General features: G+C 52.6%; 7 protein-coding genes across 7 annotated transcripts; 4 read left to right on the top strand and 3 right to left on the bottom strand.

Moving 5' to 3' along the window:
* Window positions 1-345: 345 nt before the first annotated feature.
* Window positions 346-2,548, bottom strand: ACET3X_008965 (uncharacterized protein; the record flags this gene model as incomplete). Its single annotated transcript, XM_069455107.1, has 2 exons — window positions 346-1,766; window positions 1,816-2,548. 2 exons carry the CDS (start codon window positions 2,546-2,548, stop codon window positions 346-348), a joined length of 2,154 nt encoding a protein of 717 aa, XP_069303042.1.
* A 1,487-nt stretch (window positions 2,549-4,035) lies between these two features.
* On the top strand, window positions 4,036-7,257 carry ACET3X_008966 (uncharacterized protein; the record flags this gene model as incomplete). The annotated part of the gene is made up of 2 exons (XM_069455108.1): window positions 4,036-4,105; window positions 4,169-7,257. The coding sequence occupies 2 exons, from the start codon at window positions 4,036-4,038 to the stop codon at window positions 7,255-7,257; spliced, it is 3,159 nt and encodes a 1,052-aa protein (XP_069303043.1).
* Window positions 7,258-8,903: 1,646 nt separating this feature from the next.
* On the top strand, window positions 8,904-9,923 carry ACET3X_008967 (uncharacterized protein; the record flags this gene model as incomplete). Its single annotated transcript, XM_069455109.1, has 1 exon — window positions 8,904-9,923. The coding sequence occupies one exon, from the start codon at window positions 8,904-8,906 to the stop codon at window positions 9,921-9,923; it is 1,020 nt and encodes a 339-aa protein (XP_069303044.1).
* A 1,703-nt stretch (window positions 9,924-11,626) lies between these two features.
* ACET3X_008968 (uncharacterized protein) lies at window positions 11,627-12,457 on the top strand (the record flags this gene model as incomplete). The annotated part of the gene is made up of 1 exon (XM_069455110.1): window positions 11,627-12,457. One exon carries the CDS (start codon window positions 11,627-11,629, stop codon window positions 12,455-12,457), a length of 831 nt encoding a protein of 276 aa, XP_069303045.1.
* Window positions 12,458-12,715: 258 nt separating this feature from the next.
* Window positions 12,716-12,989, bottom strand: ACET3X_008969 (uncharacterized protein; the record flags this gene model as incomplete). Its single annotated transcript, XM_069455111.1, has 2 exons — window positions 12,716-12,826; window positions 12,894-12,989. The coding sequence occupies 2 exons, from the start codon at window positions 12,987-12,989 to the stop codon at window positions 12,716-12,718; spliced, it is 207 nt and encodes a 68-aa protein (XP_069303046.1).
* A 311-nt stretch (window positions 12,990-13,300) lies between these two features.
* ACET3X_008970 (uncharacterized protein) lies at window positions 13,301-15,361 on the bottom strand. The gene is made up of 3 exons (XM_069455112.1): window positions 14,011-15,361; window positions 13,624-13,956; window positions 13,301-13,571 (listed from the first exon to the last, which is right to left on the bottom strand). The coding sequence occupies exons 1-2, from the start codon at window positions 14,979-14,981 to the stop codon at window positions 13,908-13,910; spliced, it is 1,020 nt and encodes a 339-aa protein (XP_069303047.1). The 5' UTR covers window positions 14,982-15,361; the 3' UTR covers window positions 13,301-13,571; window positions 13,624-13,907.
* Window positions 15,362-16,707: 1,346 nt separating this feature from the next.
* Window positions 16,708-17,473, top strand: ACET3X_008971 (uncharacterized protein; the record flags this gene model as incomplete). Its single annotated transcript, XM_069455113.1, has 3 exons — window positions 16,708-16,730; window positions 16,785-17,095; window positions 17,466-17,473. 3 exons carry the CDS (start codon window positions 16,708-16,710, stop codon window positions 17,471-17,473), a joined length of 342 nt encoding a protein of 113 aa, XP_069303048.1.
* Between the last annotated feature and the right edge of the window lie 815 nt (window positions 17,474-18,288).

Raw genomic sequence — 18,288 nt, forward strand, 5'->3', positions numbered from 1 at the left:
CCTCAGCGCCGTGCACGTCAATCGAGATGAACGCCTGAGCCTAGCGCTGCGAGCAGCTGCTTGTTGTGCATTTCCGCCGCACGGGCCGCTGCTACGTATTTGGAAAGAGGGTATCTACAGCATAGACACTAACAAAACGTGGCCCGACTCGTGTCTACCACGTGCATCCGTCTAGATGGGTATTCAGCCTCTGCCATGCGCAGAATCAAAACCAAATGTCTCTCAAACGCCATATCCGCAGCAAGCAACAGTGCCGCGTGTCGCTAAGCCAAGAGGTCCCCGCCAATTATGCCAAACAAAGTAAACGCCAATCGTAACATCGCTAAACAGTCAGCTTTTTGGGTTTCATGACTCGTACGAGAACCGCCGTCGGGACATATCCGTAGACCCTTCCAGAGGCGAGACGGGGGAGAGGGGATCGTCATCCGATTCGGTGCGTCTGCCATCGCGAGCGCAATACGGCGGCAGTTGAAAAAATGTGTCCGAAGCTTCCAGGGACGCACCGTCTCGGGGTAACCGTGGTGTGACAGGCGACACGTTGCCAGTCGGTAGTTGGCTGCTCACCATCGCCACTTCCGAGGGAGACATCGGTGCAAGCCTTCGCGATTCGTCATGTGTTACGGGAAGTGCGTCTGGCGCACCGGTCGGATCTACGCCGTTGTATCTCCTCTCACGTACCACCATAGACTCCTTTTCCGACAGTTGACGGCCGTCTGCTTCCGAGAGCACAGGCATGTCGCCAGGCATCTCGTAAATCTGACGCTCCTTACCGTCTGCCTCGTGCACCAGCCATGAACCCTTCTCTTCTGCACTGGAGCTCATCTCGTGATGTACATGAGATGTACCAGGTAGCTCAGCCTTGGGAAAGACAGTCACACCCTCGGTACAACTTTGCACTGGAGAAGTCGGAGTTTCCTCCAGAGCGGATGGATCCATCTTGGTGACTGCCGCTGCAGCGACCTCGGCCTCGTATCTCGCCTTGATGGCTTCCAATTTGCGCTTGTGCCGCCGATGCCAAAACCACCACCCAATTGCGCATAAGAGTAGAGCAACGAAAAAGCCACCTCCCACAGCAATCCCAATGACTACCGCAGACGATAGAGGCTTCTTTTTCGGGGGAGTGAGATGCGGCACTGCATAAGTAGGCGACACGATGGGAAGGATTTCTGGTGCCTTTCCAAAAGTCCAGTCGACAGCCGACAGTGTAAAGTTCTGACGTTCCCAATCGACAGTCAAATAAGCTTCCTGCAGAAAGGTTCTGCCTAGTATCCACTGGCGCGATTCACCACCTCGCCTGATTGGAAAGTACCTCGTCTTCTCCTTTAGTCCTCTGTAGGGGGGGGTTGCCTCCAAGTCTAGGGCAGCATAAGGCAACGTGATCTGTAGAGTAGCATCGGTGCTATACTTTTGACCGAGAGTAAACGTCACACTGGGGTTCTGGTCGAGGAGATTCTGGTGCAGCTTATCGTCTACGAGATACAGATCAGTCGCTTCGTCGTACTGCAACCCAAACGCGTCTTCAAAAGCTTGGCAGATTTCAACCGGCAGGTAGAGTTCGGCAATCGTGGAATCAATGTACATGGTGACGTCGTCAGTTTTCATGAGGTCGATGTCTTGTTCCGACGTGGTGTTCGCTGTAATGCCAACGATACCGACCACCAAATCGCGCTCGTTGTCCGGTGCGAAGATGAAGGTAAGGTCGTTGGGAATGAGGCGCGAGGCATCGTAGCCGCCCAGCGTAAGACTTCCGAGGATGGTCTGGTCACCTATACACACGAGTCAGTTATAGGCAAGAAGCATGTGGGCCCGTCTTACGGTACTGTGCGCCTGCAGTGTAGCCAAAAGACAGACTGGGGATGCTCTTCTGTCCGAACAGAGTAGTCATGTAGCTCGGTACTGGGTCATCGAAGACGGAGAAGTTGGTTGACTTGGAATGCACACCTATATGTCCGAGCCAGAAGTTGGCCGTGACCAAGGTGCCGATGGTGGTATTCTGAACAGACGGCCCCATCTCCCCGGCATTCCCTAGACCCACCGAATCGAAACCGTACAGTCCATTGCCGACTAGTCCTAGATACTTTTCAATCCACAGCTGATAGAAGCCCTTCTGCTCCCATGTTTCCGAGTTGCTGCTGTTGAACAAGAAACCGCGACTAAGCTCGCACTCTGCATCGAAGACGTCGACCGCTGTGATGTCTCCCGTCGTAGGGTCCGTAATGTTTGAGATGCAGGCCATGCGATTGATGGCCCATATCTGCTGACTCGCGGTCGACACATAGACCCGTACGTACTCCGGGGGCTCGCCTATGGCCAGGGTGAAGGTGTTCCATGCGCCATCGATTCCGATCCAGTCTTGGTCGGGCGCGACCGTGACGGGTGCTGGCACCGAGGCGATGCCGGGAAGCAACTTGAAGTTGGGCGTCTCGGTGATGTTTGTCTGCACATAGTCGGCGGCGGCAAGCAAGGGCAGGAGCAGGACGGCGGCGGCGGTGACGAGGAAGGCGCATAGAGACGTGTGGCAGGCGCGATGCCCTTGCAAAGGGACCATGTTCCGTTGCTTCCGTGACTAAGCGGCGCGTGGAAGGAGGCACGACTGAAGCCACTCAACCTCGAAGACTACAGCGAACAGCATCACCGAGGAGCATTGTCTGTCCCCGCCAGCGCCACGGAAGAGGAGGGGGGAAAGAGAAGTAGACACGGACAGCATGCAAAAGCACTCTCAGTCCAAAGTCTGGAGTCGAGCCAGATTGGCCGGATCCTGGCATAGCTGCCGAGCGAGCAGGCCAAGGCATATATTGCACCAAATGCTCTAACGAAGTTTGTCACTTGGCTACGGCTCCTTTCGACTCGACGTACCCGCCATTTGCTGCGATCGCACTTTTTGCGGCAACGCCGCATCCGTCGCTCTTTCTTGCGAGTCCTTTGCTGTGCTTCTCCATCATGCCGCTTCGATGCTGCGCGGCGGGCAGACAGGCTTGCACCTCAACTCCGTGAGACGGCCATCCTCCTCCGTCGCTTTCAGCCGGTATTCTTCCGCAGTATCATTAATGAAACGCAGCTGAGTGCCGTGAGGCACCCGACCCCTCGTTTCGCCCCTACACCGGTTGGCACATGTTCGCGCAATCTGGGGTGGGCCTCTAGGCTTTCTGGATCTTCAGTCTGCCACGGCAAGGCGCTGGGCTTTGGCCACCCAAGCCCGGACTTCGAGGCAGTCACCCCGACCGACAAGCTTGAAACAGTGAATTTTCGAGCGCTGGAGCGGCGCATTCGCTTAGATTTCCTCTCTTCAGTCTGGCAGATCGGCGCTTGCCAGGAACCTACCTAACGATCGTCATGCTCAACAGGACAAAACTAAGAGCGTCGAGTTGGCATGCGTCGTCCATAGTGCTGGTCCGGACGCTGACTATGCATTCCTCCTGCATCATGAACGTGGCACGTCAATGTCCGTCAGAGCCTCAACAATGCCTGCATGATGGCGATCAAACCTTCAGCACGAGGAACAGGAAGGCATGTCTGCAATGGTATACAGGCGCAGCGCACAAATACAAGACATCGCCGATGCCGAGACAGGCAGGCCGGACTTTTAGCGGCTTCGCGCAAACCTCAGGAGAACTCGCAGTAACTTGCTGTAGTAGACTGGTGTTCTACACCCATGGACCTGCGTGGCAGCTGCATTTGACTTCCGAGTTCTTCATGTTCTGCAAGATTGGGGCATGTCATTGGTGACGGCCTGCACCTCACGTGCCATCCGTCTCTGACCCCTGTCTGAAATAGGAGGGAAAAGGAACGTAACCAATGCACGAGTAGGTGTCGGACTTCGCCCAGAGGCCTTCCGCGCTGATTTTCCGATAAATGTGCATGCCTCTGCGTGGGACCACGCCAGTCGGTGCCGTCGATAGGTCAAAACACGCTGGACCCGCTCACCCAGATTGCCTCTGCTGCACTCTTGTATGTCCACCACTCTCTTGGGACGACTTGAGGGCACGACGTTCGTTATCCGTAGAGTGTCTGCGTGAGCAGCACTCTACAGCTGTCATGCATCTAAATCATCCGCTTCTTGCAGTAGGCCTCGCTTCATCTGCAGCGGGGGCCGTGTTCCGTCGTGGTAAAGCCAAATCCCATTGCGCCTCGCGGCCCTGGATTGCTGCGTGCTAACCGAGCCTTCAAGCCCCATATTCCAATGTTACTCTCGGAACGACCTTGCCTGCATCTGTTTCGACACTCGCAGCTATCCCTCCGGAAACCCTGTTGCAGAGCGTTAGCACCTTCGGTACAGGAAGCTCTAGCGAGCATGAAATCCTTCAGCCGACCGATCCGGGCTTGACTGGACCACAGGTTTCTTCTGTTCTAGAATCCGACATCCTTTCGTCAGTCGCCTATAACACAACATTGTCGCAAGCCCAACCTTCGCCGCTAGCAACTTTAAAGATCGGCCTATCTTCCGTTAACGACACAGCAACACAGCAAACCCGCATCTCCAATGCAACATGCACGATCAACATCCCCAGTGCGAGTGTCGAATACTGGTTCATTCCAACCTACAGCCACGTGGTGGCAATTATGACAACACAGGCATCGAATTTCAGTAATGCGAATTCGTATACCCTTGTTCCTTACACGACAACGTTTGATGCATCTAGTGCATTGTCGTCGGACTTTGTGTGCAGCTATAGCACGTCGTATTATGCCGAATGGGACTTTACGCTTACCATGTGTGAAGAGTACACAGCAAGACCTAATGCGGCTACTACGTCAGTTGCCTATCGGTCTGCAGCCTACTCACCTTTTCCCTCTGGAGGTGTCATCCCCACGTCAGATGCCGGACTATATGATCTCTACTATCCGGATACCTTTCCATCGGCCACTGCTATCGTTACCCTTGGGCCTAACGCCACAACAATTCAAACTTCTGCTACGCCGTTTGTCTACTTTACAGCTTATGAGGTCGCATCAGGTCACATAACAGAGACAGTACAGTTGCGCTCTCCACAAGTTTATCCTTATTGGTTGAAAGGAATCGAAGAGGGGCCCACAGTCATAGGCCCAATACCAGATGGCTTTCTTGAACAGAGTCCACATTCTGCTTGTGATGCTGGGCGGCTCCAGGCTGCCGTGACTGTTCTTATCATTGTCGATCTGTACTACCGAAACTGGCCCGGCATGGCTCCAGCCCTCATACACGCCGAGTCTTCTGTTCTTGGTTTTGACGATTTGCCTATCGTTGTAAACAATTGGGGTACTGGCACCTCGAAACCCCCTCCGCTCACGGTAGCTGACTGGAATCTCTCGGACATTGACGGCGAACGGACACCTACCACTGTTCAGCCAAACAACCGGCCTGGCTCAATTCCCAAAACCCAGGTGCGCGGCGGCAACAACAACAATAATGCTGTGAGACCTCCCGATTCCACCCGGATCACCGTGGGTTTAGTGGGAACCAAAGCTGTCGTGGTTGGTCCATCCTCGGAAGTTATTGTGGGCTCGCAGACCTTGCGGGCTGGGGGTTCACCTGTTACTATAGGAGATGGGACTGTGGTTTCGCTCGCTCCGCTGGCTACAGCTATTGTTGTAGACGGTAGGACGTCCAGGCTTCCACAGGTTGCTCAATCACGCCCTCCACCAGTGTTGACCATTGGTTCGACGACACTTACACCTAATGCTGCTACTCAATTCTTTGTCGGTCCTGGACAAACCCTCTCCCCTGGAGGCGTTGCTACTATTGATGGCACCATTGTCAGTCTGGCCCCTTCGGCTTCGTTCGTAGTCATTGGAGGCTCCACTCAGGCTTTACCAGAATTGCTACCGATCCCAGGTAGCCCACCGCAGTTTGTAATTGGCAGCTCGACATTCACAGCGCAAATAACTCAGGGCAGGTCGGATGACCCTAACAACCAGAACAATCATGTGCATAATCCTACCTTTATTGTTTCCGGGCAGATGCTTGCCCCTGGTGCTCCTGCCATAACCGTCTCGGGCACTATGCTATCTCTAGCAGCTGCAGGGAGTGTTCTGGTAGTCAATGGCGCGTCCTCGACAATACAATCGCCAGCGATTCCCAACATCACACCAACCGCACTCACGATTGGGAGTAGTGTGTTCTCTGCTCTCGACAATCCGCCAAACACGTTCGTAATCGCTGGTCAGACTCTAGTCCCTGGAGGTTCGGCAATTACTGCATTCGGTACTACGCTATCATTGGCATCTTCAGCATCTTTCCTTGTCGCGGATGGAGTTACATCCGTCATTGGAAATGCGGCTACGCTGACTATCAATGTTGGCAACAACGTCTTCGCTCCTATCTCGGCCTCATCTGGACCGTCATTTGTAGTAGGCGACCAGTTCCTCATCCCAGGTGGCCCCGCAATCACTGTCTCGGGAACTACGTTATCTCTCGCGCCTTTTGCTTCATCCATCATTGTTGACGGAGTCACCTCTTCACTTGTTACTCCTAATCCACATCTCGGCAGGCCTCCCACCATAACTATCGGTGGCGATGTCATTAGTGCTCTTACAGAGCCTCCAGGGCCTATTTTCGTGGTAGATGGCCAAATGCTCGTTCCTGGTGGTTTGGAAATCACCGTTTCTGGTACTACATTGTCTTTAGGTCGATCGGCATCCCTGGTTGTGATCAACGGTGTTACCTCCATTTTGGCTACCCCGGCTTCTCCATTTATTACTGCGCCTCCCTTAACAATCGGACATGCGACCTTTAAACCGCTTCCAGGGACTGGCACTGCATATCTAATCGGATCGATATTGCTCACTGCAGGTGGGTCTATCGTCGTTTCGGGTACAACCATATTCCTTGCACACGGAGCTACCGCTTTGGCCATCAACGGTAAAACCAGTTTTATCTCGCCCGAGGTCCTGCCCATTGTCACCAACCCACCGTTGCTTACTGTCGGATTGCAGACGTATACAGCACAATCTGGGAGCGGGACGACATTCATCATCGGCGAGCAGACGTTGACGCCAGGCGGCACGATTACTATCGACGGAACCACAATCATTCTCGCGCCAGAAGCTACGGAGTTGATTTACGGAAGTTCAGGCCGCACCACAAAAAGCGCGTTGTTCCCCGCTACTACAACACGCCTGCAGAGTGTGACTAGCAGTGCGGCTGCGAGTGCAGGGGGCAGTAGGCCCCTGGGGGAGGCGACAGCGACAGGTAGAAAGGAGGGCACGGCATCGCACCCGACCTACGGAAGCTCGATGGTGTCTGCAGTCGCTTTAATTCTTTACTCATACCTTGCTTGAGATGACATGGCAAGGTGTTTGGTCTCTGGCATGGACTCGCGGTTTCCTAATGGGTATAATGAGCATTGAAAGGGCGTTCGTGGGTTATTGCTAGCAAGAGATACCACGTGTACGACAAAGCAATCATCGGCGTTTAATCTACCTGGGGCGGCAGACCCGCGAGTGTGTCGCCACGATGCAAACAATAATACTTCTTCAGCGGCGAGTGAACTGAAAGTATGATCGAGAGCATCCTCAATGGCCGGTATCCATGGGTAGAGATAGTTGGCAGACAGTGGGAATTAATGAACACATCCTGAGCGTTTAATGGGTACTTAAATTGAGAAAGACTCCTGCATGGTGTTGGGCACAGTACTACAGCGAATGCGATGATCCTTGATCAACGCCACGACACAGCGACGTGCATCGGCGCAACGCGTTCCCCACACCAACAGCCAAAACAACCTACAGCAGGGATGGGTTTTGCGTGATGTAAGCGCCGCGTTTCTATTGAATCGTCCAGTGACGGTTTGTTTGACAGCATTCCGAGGCACGAGCTGCGGCATTTTGGCTGTCCATGCGACGAGATTGTATAACCGGTGGTTCATCTCACGTTGAACACGATCATGGGAAGGAAGCGTCACGACTCAAACAGGAAGCGGTGTTGTTCGATGAGGGCCTCGGAAGTGTCGAAACGTCACCATTGTCTTGGCAGGCACTGGCGCGCAATCTCCCCCACTGAAGGATTTTGTTTCATGTCGCCTCGCGAACAAACAACACGTTTCGCGGAAGAATTCGCCCCACCACCGAGACTGCATTCCCCAACCACTGCAGGTCTAGTAGATTGGATCATCAAACACGAGAGTCATTGTAAACCGGTGGCACATAGGGTAAAGAGTAGGGAGATTTGGTGCAGCCTTGCTATTGCGAGGAATTCATGCAGCAACGACCAGCCATCGGCTCCCGCGAGAAGGTCATGGCATAAACAAGCAATCAACTGCGAACATGTCGAAGCTGTGTGTAACAATCAGTGCAGTATGGACTGAACAACATGTTGGCGCTTCACCGCATGACGTTTCGTTATACGCCGCGGGACGACGGCAGACTTGAACCGTTCAAGCTTTTCCAGCATGACGGTTTCACGTTTGCAACGAGGCTCTCCCGTCATTCGACGCTCAGGACGCCGTCCAGGCCACTTCCAGGCACATGGGTGGAGACGAACACCTTCCAATCTCTCCCCGACGATGCTTCATCACATATTATGGGTCGTGGGAGCGGACAAAGCCTCGATTCAACGCTCTGCGGCAGCTAAAAGAAGCCACGCTTCCGTTTCTGGTGCTAGTGTGGCGCGGGATAGATTGACAGGTGCTTGGCATGAATCCACAGACCCGGGTTTCATGCTGTTGGCGCTGTCAGGATCCTGTCAGTGAGGGCACTAGTCTTGTCATGGCGCGAAAGTGCCGTGTAGGCGGAAGGAGTATAAGAGCTACAGAGGCCGTGGTCGCTGGAAGGGCATCAAGCTTGACGCTGACACTCATTTTCACACGCTCTTTAGCATTACACTCACTTTCAATCCATTCGTCCATCATTCATTCTTTTCTTATTCCATCTTTGAAGATACGCTCCACTTTTGCAATCCAACCAACCAACACAAGACAACCGCAAACATGTTCACCAAGACCGCTATCCTCCTGGCTGCTGCCAACCTCGCTGCTGCGCACACCACCTTCCAGAGCTTCGTCATTGACGGCAAGGACCAGGGCCAGCACTTTGCTGTCCAGACTCCTGCCAACGGCAACAACCCTATCCTCGATGTCACGTCCACTGCCATGATCTGCAACGATGGCAAGGCTACCGCTGACCAGGTCGAGGTTGCTGCTGGCTCCAAGATCGGTATGCAATGGCACCACAACGATCCTGCTACCGACGGTGACGGTGACGAGCCCATTGCTGCGTCCCACAAGGGGCCAGTCATGGTGTACATCGCCAAGGCCGACACCGACGGCAAGGGCGCTGTCTGGACCAAGATCTGGGAGGACGGTCTTACCGATGGCAAGTGGGGTGTTGACAACTTCATTGCCAACAAGGGTCTTGTCGAGATCACCCTTCCCGACCTCGAGGCTGGTGACTACTTGATCCGCCCCGAGATGATTGGTCTCCACGAGGCCAGCGCTGAGGGCAAGGCTCAGTTCTACAACGGCTGCGGTCAGATCAAGGTCACCGGCAGCGGCTCTGCCTCGCTCCCCGCCACCGGTGTCGACATGACCAAGGCCTACAAGGCCACCGACCCCGGTGTCTTGTTCAACATGTACGGCGGTGCCACTGAGTACACTATCCCCGGCCCCCAGGTCTGGGACGGTGCCTCGACCGGTGGAAGCGCCCCTTCCACTCCCTCGGAGCCCGCTGCCTCTGCTACTCCTTCGGCGGCTGCTCCCTCATCAGCTGCTCCTTCCCCATCCTCCAGCGCCGCTCCCTCGGCCACTCCCTCTCCCGTTGCCGAGGCCGAGCCTGCCACCCCTTCTGCCACCAAGCCCGCTGCCACCCCTGCTGCTCCTTCCTCCGGCAGTGAGTCTGGCTCTGCTCTCCCCGAGACCTTCACCCTCGAGCAGTTCATCCAGTGGCTCAAGACCACCACTGGCTCCTCTGCCTCCAAGGCTCGCCGCCACGCCCGCGCTTTCCACTTCTAAGCGCCTTCTACAATGGTCGCAAGACGATCTCTCTTGCATGGACTGGTCTTCATGGTTGGACCTTTTTGAGACGTATCTTCCTTGATGGGAAACCCCATACCCTTCTTCTTAGTAGACCGCAAGATCGGCTATCACTTCTTTCGATGTAAATATAGCATCCACGACGAATGGAATTCAAAAGTCATTGTAACCTTGCTGTCTGCTTGACCTATACTTATGCTGCTTGTGACTTAGGGATTTGGTTCTTTACGAGTATGTAGACGTGCTGGTCGTTTTCATCTTCCGCCCATTCTTTCCATCAGCTTTTGTCCTTCGGGCATGTTTTACCCCTTTAGCTGCGTGTGCAAAGTTGCACCACACTTCCCGAAAACTTACAAGTCTCTCCCTCGCATTATTGCATGATTTGAAAGGCATCAAGTGATCCAATCTCCTAGGCAACCCGTTCTCCAAGCCTGTACCGCCACAGCGTCTCAGCATGCTTCACGTCTCGATCTATCCTCTTCCAGAAACACAAACGTAAAGGCCCCACTCAAATCAATGGCGCAATCTCGTGTTATTTTGCACCTTCTTCCCATCTCAAACAAGCCTCCAACAACGCTCAGCACGCCATCTCAAGTCGACCTATTCTCCGACTCCAAACAAGCTTCTCCAAGCTATCTTGGCGGCAGTAGAGCTAAACATCCCTCACTTCCGAATTTCGGGCGTCACCTATCACGAACTTCCTATATCGGACTAGTAACACCGCACCAACCCTTGCCAAGTGGCCGCCGACTGATAAGCAACGACAAGCTTCTGATGCAGTTAATATATCCTGCATGCCTGCGCTACAAGTGCCATCCGTCCATGCGCCGGGTGTGTCCGCACTAGTAGTTGCGAACTCCAATTTGGTCGAGGACCGAAGTTCGGTATGAGCCGAATTTACACCACGGGCAGACGACAACGAGAAAATATTCGGATTTCAAGTGCTACGACACTGCGAGAAGTTATGATAGTTCCCAAGATTTTGCCATGTCATCGCATAGCAGACAGGCTTCGCTGCCACACTCCTGGTTTCCGCAGTTGTGGTGTCAAGAGAGCGTTCGGATGGCTTCCCAGAAAGGCAGGAGGACCTGTAAACGCAAGCATATCGATCACATGGTCGGACACTGCGTCGTGCAATTCATGGATATCTAAGTGATGTGATAGGTGGACCTTGACCTTGACCCATACGCCAGAAGGTTTGCTGTTTAGGTGTCTTCTGATACCGACTGATCCAACACACATGCAGAATAGTCCACTATACCCTTGCACCGTCCGGAAATACACCGATCTCAAAGTGCAAGAGCACTCCAATAAACAAGTCAAGCTACCAATCAGTGAGATCTCCAGGGCTATCTCGGGATTTGACCTGATTGATCTTGTAGGCCGCGTTCTGTTCCATCAAGGAGGGCGCATTCAGCTGGATAGCTATGCAACTGACCAGTGAATAACAGGAAGGTATCATCAGAAAGCGAGCCTGGACTACCCCGCCATCGTGTATCGAGTCGGGGTGAATACATACAACATGGTGTTCAAACTTTGAGCCTAAGGAATATATAAGGAGCATCAAGTGCCGCTGTTGGACTCATCAACGCAGCAAACTCCAACAGTCCATCGCTTCATCCTCAAGATCCCCACTTTCTTCTTCTCTCGTTTCAGAGTCTCACGTTCGATCGTCCTTCAACATGAAGCTTTCTATCGCTGTCCTCACCGCCATCACAGGCGCAGTCCTGGCCCGTCCCTCAAACCTCGCCGAGCGTGTAAAGTCTCGCGCCGATGGCACTCGCCGTCACAAGACCCAGCCCATGATCTTGGTCGGCACTGCCGCGAAAGAGAACTCCAAGTTCGTCGCCGATGTAGACAACACCACCGCCCACGTTGACTATTCGTCCAACTGGTCCGGTGCCGTTCTCGAGCAGCCCTCCTCCGGTTACTTCAAGTCGGCTACCGGGCGCTTCACGGTGCCAACACCCAAGCATGTTGGCTCTGCTGGAACCGAGTCTGCATCAGCTTGGGTGGGAATCGACGGCGATTCGTGCGCCAGCGGTCTTCTCCAGGCCGGCATTGACTTCACCGTCAGCAGCTCCGGCGCCGTGTCCTACGATGCGTGGTACGAGTGGTACCCCGACTACGCCTACGACTTTAGCAACTTCGCTGTGCAGGCAGGAAATGTTATTCAAGTCGACATCACCGCCACTTCCACCACCAAGGGTACGGTCAAGCTCACCAATGTGAGCACTGGAAAGAGTGTCAGCCAGACACTTAGCGCACCCAGTGGCTCCGTTCTGTGCCGTCAAAATGCGGAGTGGATTGTGGAAGACTTTGAGTCCGGAGGCAGCTTGGTCGCATTGAGCAACTTTGGCACTGTTGTTTTCACCCAGGCTAGTGCTGCTCTTAGCACTGGTGGAACAGAGGGACTGAGCAGCGCTACCATCATCGACCTAAAGCAGGGAAGCACTGTCTACACTGATGTCACTATCAACAGTGGATCCCAAGTCACTGTCAAGTACATATAAGCAATGAACGGTAAAGAAGGAGACGAGGTCTCTAGAAGCCAGGGTGCAATTGGGAAATTGTATGGACTGTGAGTGCAGGCAAAGCATAGTGTTTCACCATGTTTCCGACAGTTATATGAATGCATTCATACTAGTTCCAGTCCTATCGCCGTATAACTTGACATGCAGACGACTTGAATACATCCAGCAAGTTCCCATTTACCAAAGCACATTTCATCTAGCTCACACCTCCCCATGGAGTGTGTCTTCAGTAACCCCTCACTTCTTTTCTCCAGTACCCTGCTGGTGGCCAGTGTTGGCGTTGCGGTCACCAGCGCCCTGGGCACGTGCAGCGAAGCCACCAGAAGACATATCGCCGCCACTCTTAGCCTGCACGTAATGAGAATCAGCGTTGAGAACGATACGCGGCATCGATTGATATAAGGGGATGACCTACTTGAGTAGACTGGATTCTACTAGTGTCCGACTTGCCCATCGGGGTGGAGGCCTTGTCGCCACCGCCAGTGTTGGAGTTCTGATTGGAAGGAGGCATGGTTGGTAGCGTGACGAGCGTTGTGTAGTTTTCTTGACGAGATTTCGCTGTAAAGGTGTTGTATCGAAGAAAGATTGCGATGCTTTCTCTCTCAGAGGGAAGAGACTCCTTTTTGTACCGCTACTTGGAGCCATTGTTCCGGTCGTTGGCATCTTTCCGCGGAGCTGATCATGATTCAAAGGATTATGCGTAACGTAGTACAACATCAATGCCATGCCTTGTATATTGGAACGATAATGTAGACGCAGGAGACAGTCTATACCGCTCTTTACGACAGCGATGATCTCACATGTCTAGAAGAATATTGGGAGTAGTTGTAGATCGGGGACTGTTTGGATTATCTGCTGATGAGCTTTGAAGAGGGTTCAGCTTAGCTGCATCAATCGATCTATGGTATTACCAGCTTCTTTCTATATCTCTTTGGCCAGAGCAAGACACTCCATGCGCGAGAAGATCAAATTGAACATGTACATGGCCCCCAAACCCATAAAGGTCCTTGATGCATATGCATGGCGTCGCAGATCAAGTCGACGACGAAGATCAACGCTGAATCAATAAAGTGATGCGTTCCACCTTCCAAGTCTAGCATCATTAGCATCCCTATCATTCGACACCTCTGTACCAGGTGACTTACAGAGCACTTTGCCGACGGTACGGCACCTTGTTGCGTATCACAATGACGGATACGATGTGCGTATCTAGCTCCGGTTGTTTTCGTGGCCCAAGATAGATATCCGAAGTATCGATATGCACCCAGCCAATGTGTGTTGTCTTCTGACAGAACGGGCGGTGCGACGTGGTATGATAGACGAGAAATCGGATGCCTGTCGAAGATGCCAAAATATGTCGACTTGAGACGGTTGAAAATATCGCAGCCATAGATACAGATTGTATATTTCGTCAACAAACAGAACATCTTCAACATCTGTTGTATACATCGCAATAACACTTTTCATATGCGGGGCAGCTTCTCAAAGTTAGCAGTCACGCATATCCCGATTCTGATTCATCAAGTACTTACTACACAGGGTCTTGACCAAACATGATATGCCAGAGGTACTCAAAGACACGCCCACTTGTTTCATCCTTCAGTGGCGTTTCCATCAACCACGTGTAATACTTTCTGTACACGTCCAACGGTCGCTTCTGCACTTGCTTGCTCGACACGGCAAATTGCGCACAGCAGGGGGTCGCGAGCACATGCGGCACGTCTGTATTGTTGAACAAATCTCGCCACGCATCCGGCATGGCTGCTTCGATTGTTCGGTGCTCCTCAGGCGGATCACGGAACGGCATCACTTCGTGCGGGCAGCCGGGATCATTAACGCAACGCAGATTCGCGTATCCGTTGCTCTGGATGAATTCGATGTTGAGAGATTGCAAAGAGACTACGTTGGAATGTTCGTTGTTGTCGGTGTGCCAGGCGATGGGATAGCCGTCTTTGTGCGGGTGAATGAATGCGATCGTCGAAGGGAGGTTATGGTAATTCTGTACAATGTATGCGAGGTAGGCGTTTGCTTCCATTCCTTTGTTTCGGAGGGTACGTAGGGTACTGTTGGTGAGCGGATCCAGGGTTGATTTGTTGTACGGAGTCTCGGTGTCGATGTCGTAGATGGCAGATTGCCAGTCTCGCAGCTCGGTGTGCACCCAGCGCGTGTCGTCTGTTGGAAGCTTGGCCATTACTACGACGCGATCGGGTAGCGATGGACTAGGTTCCGCGACCGCAGTGCTTTTTGTCAATGTGCTTGTATCTTGAGAGGTGGTGGAGGTCGACAATGTTTCCTCTTTCGTGCGTCCATGGGCAACTTCCTGCTCAAACATCTCTTGTTCTCCTTCTACTTCTGTTGTCTCAAGTCGCCACGACTTCTCCGCATCGCCGGCGTCGACCGACTCTTGTTGAACATGATTTAAACGGGCGTCAAAGAGGAACCATGCGCAGAGCACAAACACTGCTACCACCATGAATTCAACTCTCCTGTGGAACTGCAACATCGCTTGATGCCAAGTGGGTGGATACTCGAGAGATGATCGAGCTGGGCATGTGACGACGCGTTTCGAAAATGCGTTGGTGTGGAATATCGCAAAGGCCCAGTATCTGCTCCGCAAACATGTACGCGGATGATATAGGTGCCTAGAGGTGACGCAGGTTGACGGGAAGCGAAGAGCAACTGGGTCGCGCAGCCTAGAGCACCTACTTAGAGGGTATGCGAAAGGCGACTCTTGTAACAAGTACGGAGCGTTCGTCGAAGCTACCAGCCTGGCGACGTAGCATTGCGGCACAGCTCAAGTGTTATGGAAACAAGTACAAGCGAGTAAGTGGGGCTTACATTTATTCCAGCACTCATCGCAAAGATCCAGCGGAATGACGGATCGAAAATGGGCAATGCGCGGCCCGTTTGAATCCACAAGGTTGCAGAAAGTTCCGCGTCAGCGCTAAGCGGCGCTAAGCGGCGTTGGCCGATTGGTGACTCTATGTAGCTGGCGCTAAGCTTGGGTGATGGCCATGCAGCATCGCATAAGCTAACGAGAGTACAACACCAAATTTGGATGAACAGGCTAAGCTACTCATTTGGAGATTATCAGTCGAAACCGCCATGTCGCCTTTCTCTCCCGTACATTATTGATTCCTATTTCTTCGGACCTCTGCCTGGCTACCATCAACATCAACTCTCGGTATTCCAAGGTTGCAATGGGCCCGCCGACAAGCCTGTTGTCACTGGCCCTGGGAGGCTTGCACTCAGTGACTTATGCGAACTGCTAGTGCCAACCACAGCCCGTTGTTGCGTCTATCCAGAACGTATCCTTGTCCAACGGAGCACTCGTCAGAGGGATCTCCATGACCATCGGCTCCAACAACCAGAATATCTCATTATTCGCCAGCGGGTAAGTTTGCAATATATACCGCAGGTTCCGATACCCTCAGCCTATTCATTACCTCGTTCAGGGTAATAGAATGCATTCACGCCCTAGCGAGCATGGGGACCCGACATGGCTGACTAGCACTAGCGATTACAACGAGACTTACATTTACGGAATAGATGGATTCTGTACAGATACCTACTCATCTGAAGCCTGCGTAACATTCCGTGGCGGCGCATACGACGCATCGAAATCCTCTACTGATAAATCGATCCTTAACCAAGAGGATGATGATGGCTTCAAAGCAGACTGGTCGCAAGATACTCTTAGCTTTGGCAGTAACATCTCATTGCCTTCATTCAGATTCGGCGTTCCGCAACAGGATCTCAACCAAGCGTTCACCAGCCAATCTCAGCTTGGTCTGGGTAGAAACTCGTCTTTTTTACGGGCACTCGTATCCGCAGGCAATATAGGTACAAAAGCATACTCTATGTTTTGGGGACTGGTTGGTGGACCCGCGGAAAAGCAGACTTGGGGGTCGCTGGTTTTCGGTGGCCTGGACAAATCGTTGATCGCGGATCAACACGACAACTTCACCGCGTCGCTGTTCCAGGGCAGTAAGTGTGGAACGGGCATGGTGGTAACGATCAACGACATTCTTTTGAATTGGCCAAATGGTACCGATATGAGCATCTTCATGGGATCGCAATCAGCGGCCATACAAGCGTGTATCAATCCCAGTTTCGCAGGACTGATGTCCCTCCCACTGAGCTACTAGAGAAACTTCTTGTCACTCGCAGGTGGGACGCCTCCAGATGACAGAAGTGATGCGAGAAGCGTCGGTATCAATTACTTCACAATGCTTTTCGACCCGAAGGACGTGTAAGTGCTGCATCGATTTTATTCGTGGGTATATCACTAATGATCGCATTGTAGTTACTACGGTGGTTTGACAATCAAGCTTCAAAACAGCATGTCCGTAAAAATTCCCAACACTGAACTAGTTGTTCCAGACTCATTCATTGCCTCCGATGGCGTAGTTCAGACGAACACATCGGTCCGCAACGTTGTCATCAACTCGCTTCAGTTTGACAACAGCAACGATCTACCAGTCCTTGGCCGACTATTCATGAGCTCTGCCTACGTGATGGTCAATCAGGAAGCTGGGATGTTCACCGTCTGGCAGGCAAATACTGCACCAAAGACTGCCGATATAGTCGCAGTGGATAAACAAAACAACATGGTCAGTGAGTTCTGCGCGAGCTCTACGAGCGGTTCGTCTAGTATTACATCATTGCCCACCTCTTTCGTCACACCTCCGCCACAAAATGAAGGGTCAAGGCTGTCAAGCGGCGCAATTGGTGGGATAGCTGTGGGCGCTGTGGGAGGTTTGGCTGCATTGAGCATCCTTGGCTTCTTTCTGTTTTGGAAACGACGATCAGGTGGCGCTGATTCAGAGGTGGCGCAGGAACCAGAATTACAATCAGCCCATTCGAAGCCGCCTCTCTACAGTATGGTGCAAGAGCTTCCTGTAGAACGGTACGCCGTCACAGAGCTGGATGGTCGAGCCTTGAATGTTAGTAGATAATAGTGCAGAAACTGATTAATCCATAATAGATAGCTAAGAAGCATGTTCAGCCTATTGTTGAGACCTCAATGGTCCTGATTAGAAACAGGTAGATGTTCCAGACCGTTGTGAGGGCTACTTGGTGATACTATAATTCGGAAAGGAATGCATCCAGCACATATGACCAGATGACAATAAACATCGGTTCTCTTGCCCGAATCGCCGTCTGTTGTGATGCTGTTTTGGGTACGCTGTGATGCGCATCCTGCCTGAGTGTTTTTTCTCTCAATGTGAGAAATTTGCACCGAACAAGCGATGACCAGTCTCTAGGAATAGCTGACAAAGTTCAACATTCCAGAGCGCGTCCAAAGGATTGAGATTCAGAGGTTGCTGATGCATGTAGCAAGCCCTGGACGTAAACGACCCGAGGTCCAAATCATGTGCGGTTGAGACATCTCTTGCAGAACTCCAATAGCGCTATTCTGCACCTAGAGCGAAAGGTACGCGAAGTCTTCCCTTGCAGTAAGAAGGGAAATTAGGCTGCAATAAATACGCTCGAATAGCACCTCATAGCCTGATCGGTACGATTCCAGGGACGCCGAGAACCACGGTACAGCGGTGACTCAGACGACGAACCCAGCAACCAAAGCAACACAATCAACCGTTCCCCAAAGCTCAACTCCAATGGTTATCGCGATACAGTAGGCCTCTGTCGCCGAAACAGCGAACTTCACACTCTCGTGGTACGATTCCAGGGACTTCCCAGCCGCGTAAATCCGAGTTTCAAGTGGCTTGACCAATCTGAAATGGGCGGCAAACTCCCCCGACGACCTTCCTTTTTCGGGCTAGCGATCTTCTAGAATTCATCCATCA

Source organism: Alternaria dauci, chromosome 9 (genome assembly GCF_042100115.1).
Source record: "Alternaria dauci strain A2016 chromosome 9, whole genome shotgun sequence".
In the NCBI taxonomy this organism is placed as follows: domain Eukaryota; kingdom Fungi; phylum Ascomycota; class Dothideomycetes; order Pleosporales; family Pleosporaceae; genus Alternaria; species Alternaria dauci.

What these genes read in the sequence shown, in the direction of transcription:
- ACET3X_008970 (XM_069455112.1), bottom strand. Translation starts at nt 14,981, where the DNA reads ATGTTGCAGTTCCACAGGAGAGTTGAATTCATGGTGGTAGCAGTGTTT. An exon ending in TTTGGTCAAGACCCTGTGTA is followed by an intron (nt 13,957 to 14,010) that starts GTAAGTACTTGA and finishes AACTTTGAGAAG; the next exon opens with CTGCCCCGCATATGAAAAGT.